Here is a 17,808-nt window from a genome sequence, read left to right on the forward strand (position 1 = left end):
CTTTTATACCACATTACGATATATTTTCACCGCTGTTTGTTAATTTTACAAACTTGGTTATGTGTACGTCCACTTGTTATTGATTTGAATTTACTGGTGCGAGGATTCAAGTCACCGATATGTAACGATATATAAGAGAGGAGTTTAGTTTAGACCTGATGCTACGGTCACATTTCCAAACCGGGGCCCGGCCGGGATATTTGCTGTGTTCAAACGAAAAATTAGAGTCTTTATTATGAAAGGAATATACACAAATTATGCTCATAACTAACGCTTTTCACGTTTTGTGTGTTCTGTTGTATTCTATACCATACTTTTCTTTCCCAAAAGCTGCCCGGCCGGGCCCCGGTTTGGAAATGTGACTGTAGCATAAACAGACAGTTACTTGCCCTTCGTAAAATGTGTATTGTGAAATACGGTGCTATGTACTAGTACGTAGAAATATGAAAAATACTATGTACAGTTATTGTGAAACATTAGTAGTTACTTTGATTATCTTTCCTTTGAATTTCACCGCGGCCAGCACTTCCATTGTACCGTCTCCTGGTACCCCTAATGTTCCCTCGGTCAAGTCCGTAAAGTTGGTGCGGGTACTCACCGCCACCCCGCTGTATGGTGGCGGACAGGGAGTAGCGCCCCTGCCCCTGAGGAGCTAGACCTCGTGCAGCGGTCTGGAGACGGCCACCTGGAGACGTCCTACAGACGCGTCGCTAGCACTTCCATTGTACTGTCTCATGGTATCCATGGACCCGAATGTCAGGTCCGTATAGTTAGTACGGGTACTCACCGCCACCCTGCTGTATGGTGACGGACAGGGAGTAGCGCCCCTGCCCCTGAGGAGCTAGACCTCGTGCAGTGGTCTGGAGACGGCCACCTGGAGACGTCACAGACGCGTCGCTAGCACTTCCATTGTACTGTCTCCTGGTATCCTTGGAACCAAATGTTCGAATTCTCCCGTGAGGTCCGCATATACTAGTAGTTGGTACGGGTACTCACCGCAATCTACCTATAAGGTGGCGGACAGGGAGTAGCTCCCCTGCCCGTTGAGGAGCTAGACCGGCACGTGTAGCGGCCCGGAGACGACCGGTACGAATCTCCTCCTTCTCCGAGTTCTGCAACCGGTCTACTGGTGGTTGGGGGTCCGAACGTCTAGGCTGGGACAAGTAACTGTTCTGTTCAAGAACTCACCATTCCTCTTGGTCTCCACAAACGCCAGCACACGCGTACGTTCCTGACCGCTAAGTTCCCCCGGATGCCAGAGACTGTTTCCAATTTGTACTGAGAGGACTCCATGACGCTTACGGTTTGCTCTACGTCGGTATTGGCTCCGTCTAAGTAGCCATGGTCAGGAAGATGAAGTCCTCCACGAAGTCCTGAGCCAGGTTCTGGATTTCCTTTTTGCGTTGAACATATGGGCCTCCATGCCTGTCTCTCATCCCTTGTATGGCATGCCACAGAAAGTCGTCTCCAGCTACCAGCGGATCTTAGGCTGAAGCCGCATCTCTCACATACGGTCATCCTCGTCCAGAATCAGATTCTTCAGCTTTTTGAGACAGATTCTTTATCAATGAAGTCCAGAAGCTTTCCGGGAAGTCCTAATACAGGTTCTGGATTTCCTTCTCGCATTGAAAATCAGGGCCTCAAGGGCGCCTGTCTCTCACCCTTGTGTGGCATGCCACAGAAAGTCGTGCCTACCAACCGGATCTCAGGCTCAAACTCCATGTCTCAATACGGTCATCCTCGTCCAGTATCAGATACTTCAACTTAACTAATTCTTCAAAATGTGCACAGAAATGCACAGAGTACTAGTTGACTACATTACTGTGTATTAAGCCTGACCAAAGCGATGGTAATGTAAAGATGATGATGATCATGAGTTAATAAAATATTCATAAACGTTTGTTTGCATAGAAATGCAATGAGAAGCGATCGTCGGATCGACTAGATGGTCACGTAAGCCTGAACAAAACCAAGATAATGATGATAATTATCAGTCAAAAGTTTGCACAGAAATGCACCAGTTGAATACACTGCTGTGTGAGCCTGACAAAAGTGATGATAGATTGATAAAGATGGTGATCAGTTAAGACAAACGTTTGTTTGCACAGAAATGCAACGAGGATCGATCGACTAGATTGTTGTGTAAGCCTGAAGAAAGAAAAGATAATGAGGATAATTAGCAGTCAAATGTCTGCATAGAAATGCACTACGTACCAGTTTACTGCATTACTATGTAAACGTAACTAAAGAGATGGTGATGATGGCCAAGGAAATGTACTAAGTACCAGTTTACTATAATGTGTAAGTCTTTCTAAGGGTAATAATGGCCAAAGAAAATGTACTACTAGTAAGCACCATTTGACTGCATTACTGTGTATGCTTATGATAATGATGGCCGAAAGAAATGTAGTTAGTAAAAGTTTACTCAAATACTGTGTAAGCCTATAATTAAAGCGATTATAATGATGGTCGAAAAGAAATGTAAGCACCAGTTGAGTACAATTATCCAGGGTGTCTTTAACTTTCCTGCTGACTGTTTGTCACATCTCGGCAACGCATTTTATTTCTCTCTGTAACAACAGCCTTTTATTTCTTGTGAAGGCCTTTATACTTGTAATTACTTGTAAATGCCACGTTTCACTGGGCCCGGGAGACATTGAGGTAAAACTGTAAGGTTACTAACGTTGTTTAGTGTATTTATCTCATCGCAATCTGTCGGAGTTTTGAAAGGAAGCCGACATCTTGACCCATCTTAAACTTTTCAAAAAAAGGAAGGTGGGGAAATATCTGTAATTAGTACTTACTTGCATTGATAAATACATGTCATATCTCACCATTTTGTCGTTGTTTTGTAACAGTCTGTTCCATTTAGAATTACTATTAGGTTATGTCCTTATGTAAAGTACTTAATATTTTCATGATTTACATTCCACGATGTTTACCTTCACGTAATTTCGATTCCAAACGCCACAAGTAACAAAATTTTATATATAACAGTTATATATGTATGATACCTATCAGATCATTTTCTGTAGTACAACTTCTGGCCGCAAGCAAGAGGAAAACGACCGTCAAATGGTATAATGTTGGTCAAAAGATGTTATTTGTTTTATCAACTATAAATGCACGTATGAGACATTACGTATACGAGAGAATAAAACATCACATTGACGAACGGTAAAACTGAAAGAATTTCCTATCTTTTTATTTTCATTCTCCCTGAAATGTCCAACATTACAAGAATACAAAGATATATTATGACTGTCGGCAACAAAAAAAGCGAAGCAATTGCTGGTAGAGCAAATAGACATATGGGTCCTCGATAAGACACTGCACCACCAGTCTAGAGACTGACAAAATACAGAAATGTCATAACAAAAAAAATCAGGTTCGTAGGGGAAAGTGCGTCCCTTTTGAAGATCATTTTTTCCAGATCACTTCAGTGTCACTGACGAAGGACAGTGGATTCTATCCGAAACATCTGACCGTTTCCAAAACCATATCCAGTTGCTCCAGTAACTACTTTCTGCGTCCTTTTGACTTAGTTTCTACTCAGTCAAGTCACGTCGCAAATATTAACAATTTCATCACTCCTCCTATCACAAATGACCAGCGTTGTTGCGAAGCAGATCTGTTGCGAATGATGTATGACGCCTATAAGCTCTTTCGAACTCCCAAGTACGCATGTGTAGCAACAGGAATTCTGGCTAATATGTCAAAGGTCAAGGCCCCTGATACATAAACAAAGTGCTTCTGAAAATTGCTATGCAAATCGAGACAATGGTCGAGAGGAGAACTGTTAACAAATTATAGGTAGCAGAACACAGTTTTTCGCCTATGGGGATTTCTATAGTTAAGGACCCCAAAGTGAGGTGGTTCGACGACTCCAAAAATATATCAGGGTGCAAAAGTAATTAACAAGAATTCGATATGTTGGAGTTGAGGGTATAATCTACAACATATTTGAAAATGAGATGAAGTTTGCCTGCTCGTTTTCCCAAAAAGAACACTTTGAAATGACCCCCAGCGGAGGTCACCATACTGCAGCCGACACACGGAAGTAGCGGGAACCGGATTCGTGCGCAAAATTCTACCCAGCCAAACAAACATCGTAACCCAACTCATATGGCCTCAAAACTTACATGTTCCTCTACTATCCACCACAGTTTCCGACTCGCTGACGTGCACAGAAAAATTTCTATGGCTTTTCAAGAACTGCGACGCCCTATTTTGTGCCCGACCTACTTATCCACGGGGGTCGCCCATAAATACTGTGTTATGCGACCTTATGGGCCTTCACCTTTGACCTATTACCCACAATTCTTGTCGCTGCACATGCGTACTCGGAAGTGTAAATGAGATTATAGTCAACACTAACTTCCACTTATCCTTGTTATAACCTATACACATTACTTGATGATATACCCTAGACAGATTTCACAACCTTGATGCAGTACGTAATTAATGTATATTGAGTAAAAGACATTTTCTAAACAATTTTCCTTCATACTTTTTCCACATTGATTCATTCATAACGATTATATACGTTTCAAAAGAACCCACCACGCTTATCAGAAAGGTTAGGAGTCCTTCCCGGTGTGAGTGGTTCAAACCTTACGATCCAGTTTCAAACAGCTTGTAGGTACAGTATGGAAATTGGTGTGTTACGCATGAAAGCGTTTACACACTGTAAAACAAATCGGCGCCATATATCTGCTTGGAGATTAAAACCAACGTTTCACTGTTGCACGGTATCTTGAAGACCCTACTTCGTTTCCTCGGCTTTACGTTTGCCGACTTTCTTAAGAAGCCTGAGCGCGTGAAGACGTGACATGCCGAGCTCCTTGACGCACATGTCTTCATCCAGCCCCGACAGCAGCTCGCCGTCTATCTGCTCATCTTCAAACGTCTTCTTGTACTGCTGCAGGTTCAACTCCGACAACAACTGCACAACCTGGAAAAATATACACAAAATACGTCACTTTCGTTAGATCATTACATTTTTGGGGCTAGTAAAAGTGATATATTCTGTACAAAACTAACCCATGAAGCGTAGCCAATTTGATTAAAAAATCAAGTCCATTTTTTGTATGTTAGCTTTGCGTAGTTTTCTCATTATATCGCAAATGTCACTTGACCTCTGAATATAAGATGGATGAGATAATTGCAAAGTTTTCCTTCTCAAGTAGCATTTATACACTGTTTTACAGCCCAATCGTATTACTGAGTTTGAAATTCTAAAGGGACAGTAAAATTTGTACTGATAAGGCTCTGCAATATTATTACATGTCCCAATAGTCGCTTTTTTGTCTGATTACTTTGTCTTATCTCTCCTCCCATCCTTTTATCCTCCCTACAGAATTGCGGGCCACTATAGAAACATATAACATCCTCAGATATCCTAGAAAAATATGCCTATACCAGTACAATTCCTAGAATTCTTACAACCGCACATAAACTATACTATTGTATTGGGCTTGAACCAGAGGCGTCGCCAAAAAAAAAATTGGAAAGCGCGCGAAACAGTAACACACACTCTACATCTGCTTGGAGATAACCATTCATTACCTCATTACCTCGTGTATGCTGAGGGTCTCCACTATCCCTCCCGGCCGTACGGGCAGGTCGTAGTGACCTCTGTTGAACTCTGGCAGGGTGGCCGTTTTCCCGGCATTCCCCACGGTGTCGTACGCCCCCTCGTCCTGTTGGACCAATAGCCGGTCTACCTCAGTCTGGAGGTCATGGATCATCTGCACGTTGTCGTCATGTTTCTTCTCCAGATCCTGGGGAAAAGATGATTCCTTATAAAGCTCCACCCCTGGGGCGTAGCCAAAAAATTGAACGTGAAAGCGATCCCGAACCAGTTTAGCTCAAACGAATTCAATGAACAGTTGAGCTAGTCTTCCACTAGAGTCGTGACAGAGAAGACAGACTTTGTGTACAGTATTCATGGGTCCATTGTACCAGCGAGACTCCCTTTGACAAGCGCTGTTAACAGTGACAGCGCAACAGAATTTTACTACATTTCGCAATAGGATGTCCCTGTGGCTCAACTGGTAGAGGCCTAACAGTTGAGCTAGCTCCTGGTTCCCATAATCAGTTAGGGGTGCCTCTGGCATGTAAAAGGGACAGAGATAGCAACCCCTCTATGTAAAGAAATACTAAATTAAGTACCCTGATACAGAAACAGCAAGGAAACTTGCTGATCTATGTGCTATTGACTAAGCAGTACAAGGTGAACAATCGGTACAATATGTATGTATACATACCTTTTTTGTACATTTTTGCTCAACTTGCGATTGGCTAAGTAAAAGTCACAACAAATACATCTTTTAAAAACAACACACATAATAGTACGAGTATCGCAGTCTAGCGTAACGTAGTCTTGATTCTTCGCAATAGATTGAATGTTTTGATGTGGCTATGTGACAATATAATTAATACCCTGCCATGAGAATGAGGTGGCCGGTTTATCAAAACACATGAGGAATATATAATTTTTTCAGCGACACTCATAGATCTAAAATTAAATGGATTTGCATTCATGAGCGAAGTGAACGTCATAAATAAGTGACGGAAGCTTTGAGTAGCGAGAGGAAAATTCCATCTCAGGCTATTGTGACGATGGTCTCAGTCACGAATCAAACGTTACACACGTAACAAACGGAAAACATGAACAACACTCAGCTCCGTACAGGTGTTCCAGAGCTACGTCGCTTTTTCAAGCGGCTGGATCCAGTATGGTTTGACCAGTTCTAGAACGCCATTATAGTCTGATAGACACAAACAAATCTGTTGCTACGACTCAGACATCTAACAGGTGTGTTGGGAATATCTCTTGAAGATGTGCCGCGAACAAGAGAGACTCTAACGGCGGAAAACATGGACAACCCTGCCTCAAAACACGCCAAATTCGGTGCTGGCGACAATACGGGCGTTTCAACAAGCAAGGAGAAGACTTCGAAAGACAAGCAAGGAACTCCAGTCGACAATAGCTCTACGAAAGACGTGTGTTCCAAAGATGTCACAATTCGTGTCGGCGGACGCGCGTTTCCTCAATCTCGCTCAGTCTTGTCCAAAGAGAGTCCGTACTTCCAAGCCATGTTTGCCAGCAATCTTCGAGAAAGCAGGGAAAACGAAGTCACGATCGAAGGAGTGGATTCAGAAATCATGGTCCTCCTTCTAGACTCCGTCGGTGGGAAGTGTCCAAACGTTACCGAAGAAAACGTACTACCGCTTCTAAGCGCTGCAGATAGGCTGCAGTTCCCAAACGCAAAGGAAGAGTGCGAGCACTTCCTTGCTGACCAAATATCTATGGACAACTGTCTCGGTATCTGGCAAGTGGGAAAGAGACATGCTGCATTACACTTGGAGTTCGAGGCGAAGAAGTTCATCTGTAGACACTTCTCAAGACTGTCTTCCTTGGAAGACTTTGCCGTCTTGGACGTGAGCGAGGTGAAAGAGATTCTTTCTTGGGACGATCTTCTAGTCAACGAAGAGAAGGTGGTTTTACGTACGGCGCTGGCATGGTTGGAATTCGACAAGGAGGCACGAAAAAAGTATCGGGATGAAGTTCTCTCTTGCGTAAGAGCTTCTTTGCTTGATTCGGCGGATGGATATCATCTGAAGGATCTTTCTTGTTCCACCGGGAGACGACTCGGAATGAGTCTGCGGGAGATTGTGCTGTTTTACCCGAAGGATGACGGAGACCTGCCCGCTGTTGTGTACGAGCCGCGTCAGAGCAGGCTATACCAGCTGAGACCGCCGCCCATTCCGTACGGCACAATCTACGTGCCCAGTAAGGTAAGGGAAAAGGGTAACGCTAGTTCACCTTTACCGCGGGGTAACCTATATCCGCTGTATTTGAAAACAGAGTATTTAGGGATATCAAGTCAACAGAATGTGGTTTTCAAATTGTAATATTTTCAAAGCATTGCAATTCATATCCCGAAATACCATGTTTTTGATACATGTACAACGGATATAGGTTACTCTGCGGATAAAGGTTCAGTAGCATTAGTGGTAAAGAACTGACGAAAGAAAGTACTACCTGACCGTTCACAAAATTTACCAGGTTGTTTGAGTAACTTTTTGTTGTGCATTTTATCACCGGGGTATCTAGACTTTATCGATTTTTAAGAACTAGTACTGTTTTAGCAACATGGTAGTTGCAAAACTGCAAATCTTGTTGATGTAATGTTATAGAGGGTTGAAAAAAGCTTTGCATAACAAGCGGAAGATTCCATCTCAGGCTATTGTGACGATAAGTTCAGTCACGAATCAAACGTTATACACGTAACAAACGATGGCAAACATGAACAACACTCAACACGGTTGTTCCAGAGCTACGTTGGTTTCAAGCGGTTGAATCCAGGTTGACCAGTTCGGGTTGAAGCATAGGTCGTATTTTTATGAGACACGCGAAGGAAATGCAGATACGTATTGAAAATGCCTATCTTGTGGCTTGCAAAAGGAACCAAATCTGTATTTCTGAAGTTAGTGGAAAGAATGCAATAGAGTAAGTTATACGTTAACACATATCTTTGATATTGCCATAGGTTCTATTCGCTGTGTTGGGCATCGACATCTACATGACGATGTGCGTGGCTACTGAGGGCAGCCCAGGTGGCAGACACGTGATGTTTCAGTACGATCACGTGGACGGCACGTGGTTCCCGCGTGCTCCCATACCCTGCCGCCGTTTCGACCACCCGCTCATCTTAGTCAGCCTGGATGGTAGGCTGTACGCTATGGGGAAACTAGGCGGTATTGAGGTGTACAATCCTGACTTAGACGCCTGGGAGTGCCTAGACAGCGATCCACAGAAGCTTACCCCTCCAATGGGGAGGGTGGAACATGTCGTCGGCCATAACGGTAAACTCATGGTATTCTCAGGGGGAACACGCGGAGTGTATACTTATGACGCCACTTCCAGTAAGTGGGACCGGATCGACGTACCTCTGTCTGATCCTCTTCTCAGCCGAGTGGGGGAAAACAATTCCTTCATCTACAAGGACAAGGTTACCTGACCGGGAAAGCACACGCTCAAGACCCGTGTCTTGGAGGTGAAGACTATCCTATCACTTTCAACCCGCGGCAAAACCAATGGGAGTCGCTAGGCGTCCCCAGACCAGACGGCGTACGCGGCACGCGTGGTTATGTCTACCTTTTCGACCACGTGTTGTTCGTGGTGGATGGTGAGCTCTACGTCATGTACCGACGCAAGACTAACCTGCTGCTGGCCAGCACGTGGCTGGAGATTTGCCGGTACAACCGCGAGCTGCACCGCTGGGACTGGCGCAGTCTCGTCTGCGAGCGGTGTCAAGAGAAACAGTACGGGCTCTGCGTCATCACAGCCAAGCTCAGCCTAGACAAGCTACCCTCGGTAGACCCCATGTTGAGCCTCTCCCTCAGACCTCCCCGCAAGAAGATCCCTCCCATCATGCCCATCATGTCACGCACGGGGCTACCCTACTGGAGGAACACTCCCCGAGTCATCACGAACCCTCCCCGAGTTTTGACGAGTTTTACCGAGAGCGATCTGGAGGAGTCGGACGAAGACACGATCTCCACAGCGTCAGACGAGACCTTACTTCTAGAGGAAGTCGAAACAAGTAACGTCGGTGAAGAGATTGTCATCATGGACGGCCAGGCAACTTTACCAGTGCCGCTTGAGGACGAAACTGCACGTGAAACCAACACGATTGTGACAACCTCTGTCCTTAGTTCTGATGATGTGGTTGCTTCGTCGAGCCAGAAAACTGCGACGGACTGCGAAGAGACTTCATGACAATCCGATAAACCGTATCTGCCAAAGGAAGGCAGTTCCAAAGTTTCCGAATTAGAACAGCAAGAATAGTGGAATGGTGATCATTTGATGCAAGGGACAAAAAGCAACCCTTTCGTCGAAATTGTAACCTATGATATTGCTTGGGACCATGTTGCGGTCGTTTATGCATTTCTTCATCCGTCCATTCGAACATTTGTTTATCATTCGTTATTTTTTCATTCCTAAGCTAATTCTTTATCCATTCACCTACAGTAGTTGCAATGCGAAACCTGTATATTTTGTATTTTAACATTGGTAAACCAACACATATGTCATTCACCTGGTGTAAAATTGTTGTAACCTTATTTTCAACATATCAATTTATGTCATATTATAACGTGATGATGATATTGTAACATATCATATACATGTATATGGGAAGGACCTACCTCATATTTCTTCTTCCATCCTTTCTCCCGTTCCAATTCACTTTTAAGGCCTCTGATTATCTAAATAAACAGAAGATTTGTAAAAGTCACACTTGTCTGAGAGTGCATTTCTAGCTAATATCACTGATCGCTATCAATACAGTAAGGTCTTAAAATAGACAATAAATCTAAGAGTCAGAAGCATACCCCCTCTTTCTTGGAAATCTGTTCTCGGAGTTCCTTCAGCAGGGCCTGAACCTTGACTTCGTCTAATTCGTCATAAACACTGGAAAATATAGTAGGAAAATATGTATAATAATTGGATCAAACTTTCTCTATTGTTTCAAGCAACCGTAGCTCTGGTAGTTGCGTGCATGTAATGGCTATCCAATCAAAGGACACTCCCCTTGACTTGTAACTGTTTATTACTAGTACCTTCGCCGAGGAGGTTGGCGATTCGTCATTGTTTTTTGACGACGCCCCAGGGGCGGATGCATTCCTTATTTAGCCTGTACTATAATTATCTAGTTTTGAAATGATCCTGTGACTGATATCAAATTTCAGTCGGGCATGCATTGTAGATATTTATTCTGAATATCTAAAACGTACTTTTCGACGTCTTCGTATTCACCGTCTTGAGCACCTTCGGACGTCTCCTTTCCCGCAAACCACGTTGTCTTCTCCTTCTCCTTCTTCTCCGGCTTGTCGTCTTTATTGAACGATAAGGACGGTACCTTTTTCAGTAACGTCTTGACTTCTTTCTTGAGGCCTTTCTTCTCGGACTTCGTCGTTGGAGACGTGGGAGATGTTGGGGGGATGGGGTCACCTGGTGACAAAGACGAAAATAAATGAATGCTGGCTCAACAGCATTGTATAAAAAACAAGTTCACTAGCGGGCTCCTTTAGATTTGCAACTTGACTAGTAACCTTGTGCCTGTAAATGTTTATCAACTTTTTTACTCTGAGAATCTAAAGGTTCTGGGTTCGAATACCTAGTAGGCCCCAGTAAAAATGAGTCCCTAACTTCGGTTAGAGACATCCCTCGGATGGGAGGTAAAGCTGGAGGTCCCGTGTTTGAGGCGAATCAAACCTCGACCAATCACAATAGACCGATCCGGACTGTCAATCACAATCAGCAGTTCAACCAATGAAAGCCTGACACTTAATGGTTTGATCAATGAGAATACCTGTCAATCAAATATTGGCATTTGCGCGTGTTTTTCTTTTGTATTTCTACGTGTTGACACTATGGAATCACTATTATCGAAGAATAGGTGTTCTTCCCGTTGTGAGTGGATCAAACATAGTGTTGTATTTACCTACAATTCAAAACTCGTTTATTACGCCTAAAGGGGGTTGACAAACAAACAAGCAAACAAACAAACAACACACCTCTCAGACTCTTGGGTTTCGGCGGCCTGGGTGGCGGTAGTGACACCTGGTTTCGCGGCAGTGGTTCGGGCGGCCTGATCGGTACGGAGTTCTCCAGGTCCCGCTTGAGCTGCGCGATGTGGTTCTGCATCAGCGCCATCTCCTCCTTCAGCTTGTCGTTAGCCTTCTTAGAGAGGTCCTCACACTCCTGTTTTCCTGTAGACATCGGAAGGAGAATTTGTGACAAAAATTTACTACAAGCACAGCAGTGGAACATTATTCGAAAACGTCTAATTATTCTACGGTCACATTTGTACAGGTGCCCGTAGAGGATGAAGCCCCGACCGGGCTCTGAAGTCACAAATTTTGACAAACTGTGGATTAGCGTACGGCGTCTATTTATTTGTTACCGGGTCCCGGATTGATTTTAACACGGAGTTAAACTCAACCAGGAGCCAGACTGTGCCCCAAAATAGCCCGGCAGTGGTAGGGTGTCCCACCTGGCCACGTCGAGGTCACGCTTGAAATTGAAAACACTATCAAAAACATAACATTTTGGGCGAAGATAATAAGCTAGCGAATCGACCATTTTGTGACATAACATCTAAAGTGGAGATCACAGGTGATCACGAACCTTCCCAACTTTCCCTCCATGAGTCCATGGCGTCAGGTAGCGGAAGTGGGACGTCGTCGTACTCCGGCGGCAGTGGAGGCAGCCCGACGTCACGTACGTTCAGCGTCAGGTTGAGACACGGCTGGAGGGACGTCAGGCCACGCAACACGCCAGGGTACGCCATGGGCATGATACTGACTCTGGGGTAAAGGTAAATGTTACGGTTAAGCCAAAGGTAAAGGTAAAGATAAAGATAGTCGTAGGCAATTACGTGCTGTCTATGTGCCAAAACGTGGGCAATCTTTTGGGATCCGTAAGTGGTAAGTACCGCCTCCGTACGAACTCGTAGGGAATCCGTAGAACTTTACGTGCAGCGGTGCAGGCATAACTTTGTGTGCCATGCGTTGACTTCCTCCCTGCTCTTGCCAGTCGTTCCCCACGTTCAGAAAAGCGTGGCGTACGTGGCCTCCCCCAAAAACGTACGGACAAAGTGCACGTACGGCGGGTTGTGTCCTTAGCTTAACCCACTGTGTCTAGGGTACGGTGATGGAAGACTGAGTCAATCCCTCTACTTCCAGTCTACTGCCTTTTATCTCCCCAACCGAAGTCAGGCACCCATTTTTACTCCTGGATGGAGGAGTCAGAAAAGTCCTGCGCAGTGCCTTTCCCAAGGGCACAACATCAGTGACATGTTGGGGATTCGATCCTTTGGGTTTGGGTTCTGGTCAATCTCTGCAGTTCCACCACATGACCCCAGTCGACATACTCGTAGGTGATTGGTGGAAAGTATCACTATGTTATCTGCACTATTCCCGGATGCGCCACAAATACTGACCTTACAAGATAAAGATACAAGATCATAAAGATGAACCAAACGGGTGAACGACCATGGTAATTTATAAATAAGAACAGCTTACCTAATGTCCAGATGTGCAGGTATGGACAGGACGTCCCTCACGCCATCCTTAGTGACCACGTAGTGTTCCTGTTCCTGTAACTCCAACAGTTTCAGCACCTTCTCCTTCCCTACCTCGGTGTAGTGTTTAGCCGGGATGCGTACTCTCTGGAACACGGGGAAAAATCTTCTTCCGTTAACTGAACGTCATTTCAGAGCGCCAAAAAAGTAATATCAAATACTTCTTTGATTAAGGTTAGACCGTGATCAAAATCCAGGAAATAAGATACAAATGTTGCCCGCTGGAACAATTTAGATAGATTTTGTAGTCAGTCACCGACGAAAGGAGCAAACATTTGACTGCACTGGTGGTGCTCGAACTTTCTTGCTTACTTTTCATGGAAAATCGCATTATGTTGTGCAGACAAGAAGAAAGAAAGTGGCGGCATTCATATCAGAGAACCCAACCTCTCTCTCCCCCCTGTGCCCTCTCTCGATCCCTCTCGCTATCTCTCTCTGTTTCCCTTCCCGTCTCTCTCCTCCCTCCATCTCTCTATCGTTCTCCCTCCCCCCCTTTTCCCTCTCTCTGTCTCCCATCACTCTCCTCCCCCCCCCCCCTCTCTCTCTCTCTCTCTCTCTCTCTCTCTCTCTCACAAACACACACACATACACTTTCTGTATCCCAATCCCTCTCACTCTCTCTCCCTCCACATTCTACTTTACCTGTGGCATGTCTAGTGTTGTCTTATCCGTCATGGCGTTTCCACCCCACTCTCTCTCTCCCTCTCTCCTCTTCTTCCCCTCTCTTTTTCTCATCTCTCTCTCCCTCCACATACTATTTTTACCTGTGGCATGTCGCGTTTTGTGACTATGTACATGTAACAGGAACTCTCGTGCTCTTGGATATCGGTATTTTTCTCACTTGAAACTCCACCAGTATTTCCTTACCTGCGGCATGTCTAGTTTAGTGATCTCCGTCATGTGCTCGGGTCTCCAGTATGGGATGGAGACCATGTAACAGGAACACTCGTGCTCGTGGATATGCACCTCCCGTCCGTCCTGGTTCACTCCCAGGATCACCTGTACACAACAGAGAGAAGTCGAAACGATGCAGTGTGCTAGTTCTTCTTTATCCGTGGGGTAACCTATATCCATTGTAATAAACAGGGTAGCAAGGGATATCAAGACCACTAACAGTGGTTTCAAACTGTAATACTTTGAAAAATTTGCAACTTGATATCCCTGAATACCCTGTATTTAAATGCTACAGATATAGGTTACCCACAACAGATATAGGTTACCCCGGATAAAGGTCAACTAGAGTTGGAAGCAGTCACATACGACGTGCGGTTTGTTTTACCGGTTTTCAGTGAAGCAATGACATATTAAACCGGCGTCTGTTGTTATCCTAGTGTCTAGGGCACAGTATTCACAGCGCTACTGTGTGGCACCTGTCCCCGCGCGCTACTACCAGGTGGTCAATTAACTCAATTTAACAGGATAACCAATCAGGGGAGTTATGCAAATGAGCGCAAATGCTAATGAGGGTAGGGGACCGCTAGTTTCTGGGCCAAATACCCTGCAGGTGCGCACACGAGCCCACTTGTTTCATGTCAACAATCGCACTTTGTGGAATTTCTTTTTCATATTTTTTTTGATAATTCAAAAGAACGTTTTTTTCCAGGTCTGACTTTATTAACCATTTTCAACCCCAATTTGCTCCGTAGTCGACCTCTATAATGTCACACTTGAATTGATAGATGAAGGGTGGATAGTCATTTTTTTCTAAAAGTAGAATAGATTTTAAGAAATAAAAGTTTACCCGTTTTCCCCAGTGGTCCAGTTTAGAGTCCAGCCCGTGGATGTACACAATGTCGTTCTCCTCTAACGTGCCGTACTCGTCACTGGACAGGAAGTTATCGATGGACCGTACTATCTCCGGGAGGGGGTCGCACTCGAACAGGGGACCGGCACCGAGAAACAACTTGTCGTCGTGTCGGGGGTCTATGGAAGGACACAGACACAGAAGAAAAGGAAATTCTATTTTTTTTGTACAATTTTAAGCCCTTTTCACACAGAGCCGACCATGGCCTCCCTACCTTCTCCCTGGTTGGGAGTTGAGCCCATGACCATGGCCTCCCGATCTTCTCTAGACTATGTTTGGGTGGTGGTTTCAAATTGCAATATTTTCAAAATATTGGCCTTAGATATCGATAGCTGCAAAAGGAAGATAACAAGCAAACACTCGAATCCACGTGTGGTCTTCTTATGACGATTGCGATAGTCTTACTACTACTAGTAACTACAGTTGACTGCGAATGACTTGTACAACCATGTATACTTGTCTCGGACGTTAAGTTGCGTTGGCGTTTCTTAACAAAAGGGTCACATGGGTTCAATCAAGTAGCTTTTATTTGTATGTATACTCCCTCTTATAATTCACTGACTTTAAGAGACCCCCATTCGACCCTCGTAAACAACGAGGCGGACGTCATCCACTGTCCAAGTAGAGGTATCCTGTTTTTGGTCCCGGCTTGTTTTGAACGTCTTTTTAGGCGTTTTATTGACCTTTCCATTTTGTCAGGTTGTCTTTTTTCTTTTGAATGGCGAGCAAAATAAAACCTGACAAGATAGAAATCCCGGTAAAACACACAAAAAGACTCCCAACAGAATTTGGAGCCTAACCTCTGTTTGGAGAGATATCATCAAGAGAGGTGCGTTTTGAAATGGTATCTCACTGGACTGCGTCACGTTGGCTTTGTTACCCATGACTTTATAATGGGAAACGTATGAGAAAATACAATAAATAATACCTAAAGCGTAAAAAGTGCTTTTCATCGATAAAATTTGCTGAGAACCCTTTCAAATAACTCGACCGCAGCGAGGTCAACGTGCCACAACCTTCACTAGTGAGGTCATCGACACAAACACTACGTAAACGAAACACCGAAGACGTCGAACCGGCCAATTATCAAAGACGCATTAAATCTCTTTCTCACATTGCACCTAGCTTCAGGCGAAAGTGAAAGCAATTCGCAAGAACCTGCCATACATTTCACAGCCGTTTAATACCGTGTGAAAGTTCCTTTACCACAGTCAAAACGACATTAGCATGTGTGCACATTCTTTTATACAACATTGTTTAGAAAGGTAGCAAAACCCACGCACAGAACAAAAGGCAGTAAATTCCAATAGGGCAAGGTGGGCTATAGGGTGTCACTTTTTATGTGAGAGCCAAAGGGATCCATTTCCAAGCAGACGTACGCGTTTTTTGTTGTTGACTTCAGTCGGACGCTTTTTAGCTCTCCTTTGAACGTCTTGGAAATGGCAACATTAGTTATGTTTTGACTGGCAATGTTGTCAAACGTACAGTTCCTACTACTCTCCAAGCAGAGGTTAGGATCGGACTGTTTTGTCTTTTCATGCGTTTTATAGCTTTCTATGTTGTTTCATTTCTTCACGTCAAAACGGAATGATATAGAAAGCTCGACAGAAAAGCACTTAGAGACTCGTCAAGACAATATCCGGAGCCGAACCTCTGCATGGGGAGTAACTGCACCAGCCAAACGACGCTTGTGGGTTCAAAAGATTGCGCTAGGCCAGCCTATGCTATTGGTATGGTAACGTTGGTAAGTACACGTCCTAAGATGTTACACATGCCGGTACAAACAGTGTCAAGAGTCCAAAGTTCTATTAGCGTTGTTTGTATGTAAACTTTGGTATCGATAAGCCACGCGGAAACTATACTGATTTTTGATACCTCCATATGTCTTAGATTCTTCTCTGCTGTCTTAGAACACGATTTTCTGTTCCACTCATTTCAAACTGACGTTGACACAAAAACAACCACACGGGTCATTAACAAAATAACAAAGACTCACGTTCAAATTTGCGTCTGTCAGGCAACATATAACGTTAACAACAACGTTGTACAAAGATTCAGAACTAGCTGGAAGGGAAAAGAATTTTTTTTAAGTGTAGAAAGTATATAAAAGTTTGCACGTTGGAATTGATGGAGAGAAACGTAAGGCAAGCACAACATTAATGATTGAGTGTATGTATGTATGTCTACCTTTCGAACACACAAACATTTCTACTCTGTTCTTCCTTTTGCGACCATGCAAAGGGGAAAGACAACTGGTAATAATATAATCATATTTACCTCTTGGAAGCCTCTCGAAAAGTTGCTGACAGTGGAGAGGAATGTAGAACTCTGCACCAGTCTCCTGGTCTTGCGTGTGAATCTTCGTAACTTCTCGAACGAAATGGACGGTCAGAATTTCCCCCTTTCGTAGCTCAACCCCCGACCCCATAGTCTGGTACTCCCCCGACCCCACGGGAAGAAAGTCTTCTTCTAACTTCACCACGGTGGGGAGAGAATCCCTTGGAAGCTCGTTGAGAGAGAGAGTCATAGTTTTTTTGTTGTTGTTGTCTACATTCTAAGGAGCGAAACGATTACAAACTTCCCACGGTGTAACTCTATACTAACGTTTATGTCCAGGTGAACTTCCGTGTTGTAAGTTGTCAATCCCAGCATGCTTAGGGGCGGCTACTGTGACCACGCCCCCCTGAACTGTGGTAACCTTTAATATCTCAAAGCAGATATTTGACTGTTTTTGTGCCTTTTTATCTTCGTCAAAGTTATGTGTGGCAGCGTGTGTGTGTATCTGAACACGATACCTCAATGTTTGGATGAATTGTCTTGATATTTAGTATGTGGGTATGTCTTTAT

General features: G+C 44.2%; 2 protein-coding genes across 2 annotated transcripts; one reads left to right on the forward strand and one right to left on the reverse strand.

Moving 5' to 3' along the window:
- Positions 1-4,292: 4,292 nt before the first annotated feature.
- LOC118415783 lies at positions 4,293-17,608 on the reverse strand. Its single transcript, XM_035820602.1, has 11 exons — positions 17,239-17,608; positions 14,899-15,080; positions 14,025-14,156; positions 13,099-13,244; positions 12,203-12,381; positions 11,590-11,784; positions 10,807-11,023; positions 10,405-10,483; positions 10,219-10,278; positions 5,577-5,783; positions 4,293-4,954 (listed from the first exon to the last, which is right to left on the reverse strand). The coding sequence occupies exons 1-11, from the start codon at positions 17,486-17,488 to the stop codon at positions 4,766-4,768; spliced, it is 1,836 nt and encodes a 611-aa protein (XP_035676495.1). The 5' UTR covers positions 17,489-17,608; the 3' UTR covers positions 4,293-4,765.
- Positions 6,272-10,160, forward strand: LOC118415784 (kelch-like protein 21). Its single transcript, XM_035820603.1, has 2 exons — positions 6,272-7,803; positions 8,559-10,160. The coding sequence occupies exons 1-2, from the start codon at positions 6,883-6,885 to the stop codon at positions 9,027-9,029; spliced, it is 1,392 nt and encodes a 463-aa protein (XP_035676496.1). The 5' UTR covers positions 6,272-6,882; the 3' UTR covers positions 9,030-10,160.
- Positions 17,609-17,808: the final 200 nt, after the last annotated feature.

The sequence above is a fragment of the Branchiostoma floridae genome, chromosome 5 (genome assembly GCF_000003815.2).
Source record: "Branchiostoma floridae strain S238N-H82 chromosome 5, Bfl_VNyyK, whole genome shotgun sequence".
In the NCBI taxonomy this organism is placed as follows: Eukaryota; Metazoa; Chordata; class Leptocardii; order Amphioxiformes; family Branchiostomatidae; genus Branchiostoma; species Branchiostoma floridae.

What these genes read in the sequence shown, in the direction of transcription:
- LOC118415783 (XM_035820602.1), bottom strand. Translation starts at nt 17,488, where the DNA reads ATGACTCTCTCTCTCAACGAGCTTCCAAGGGATTCTCTCCCCACCGTG. An exon ending in TTTCGAGAGGCTTCCAAGAG is followed by an intron (nt 15,081 to 17,238) that starts GTAAATATGATT and finishes GTCCTTCCATAG; the next exon opens with ACCCCCGACACGACGACAAG. An exon ending in ATGGAGGGAAAGTTGGGAAG is followed by an intron (nt 11,785 to 12,202) that starts GTTCGTGATCAC and finishes CGATGTCTACAG; the next exon opens with GAAAACAGGAGTGTGAGGAC.
- LOC118415784 (XM_035820603.1), top strand. Translation starts at nt 6,883, where the DNA reads ATGGACAACCCTGCCTCAAAACACGCCAAATTCGGTGCTGGCGACAAT. An exon ending in CAATCTACGTGCCCAGTAAG is followed by an intron (nt 7,804 to 8,558) that starts GTAAGGGAAAAG and finishes ATATTGCCATAG; the next exon opens with GTTCTATTCGCTGTGTTGGG.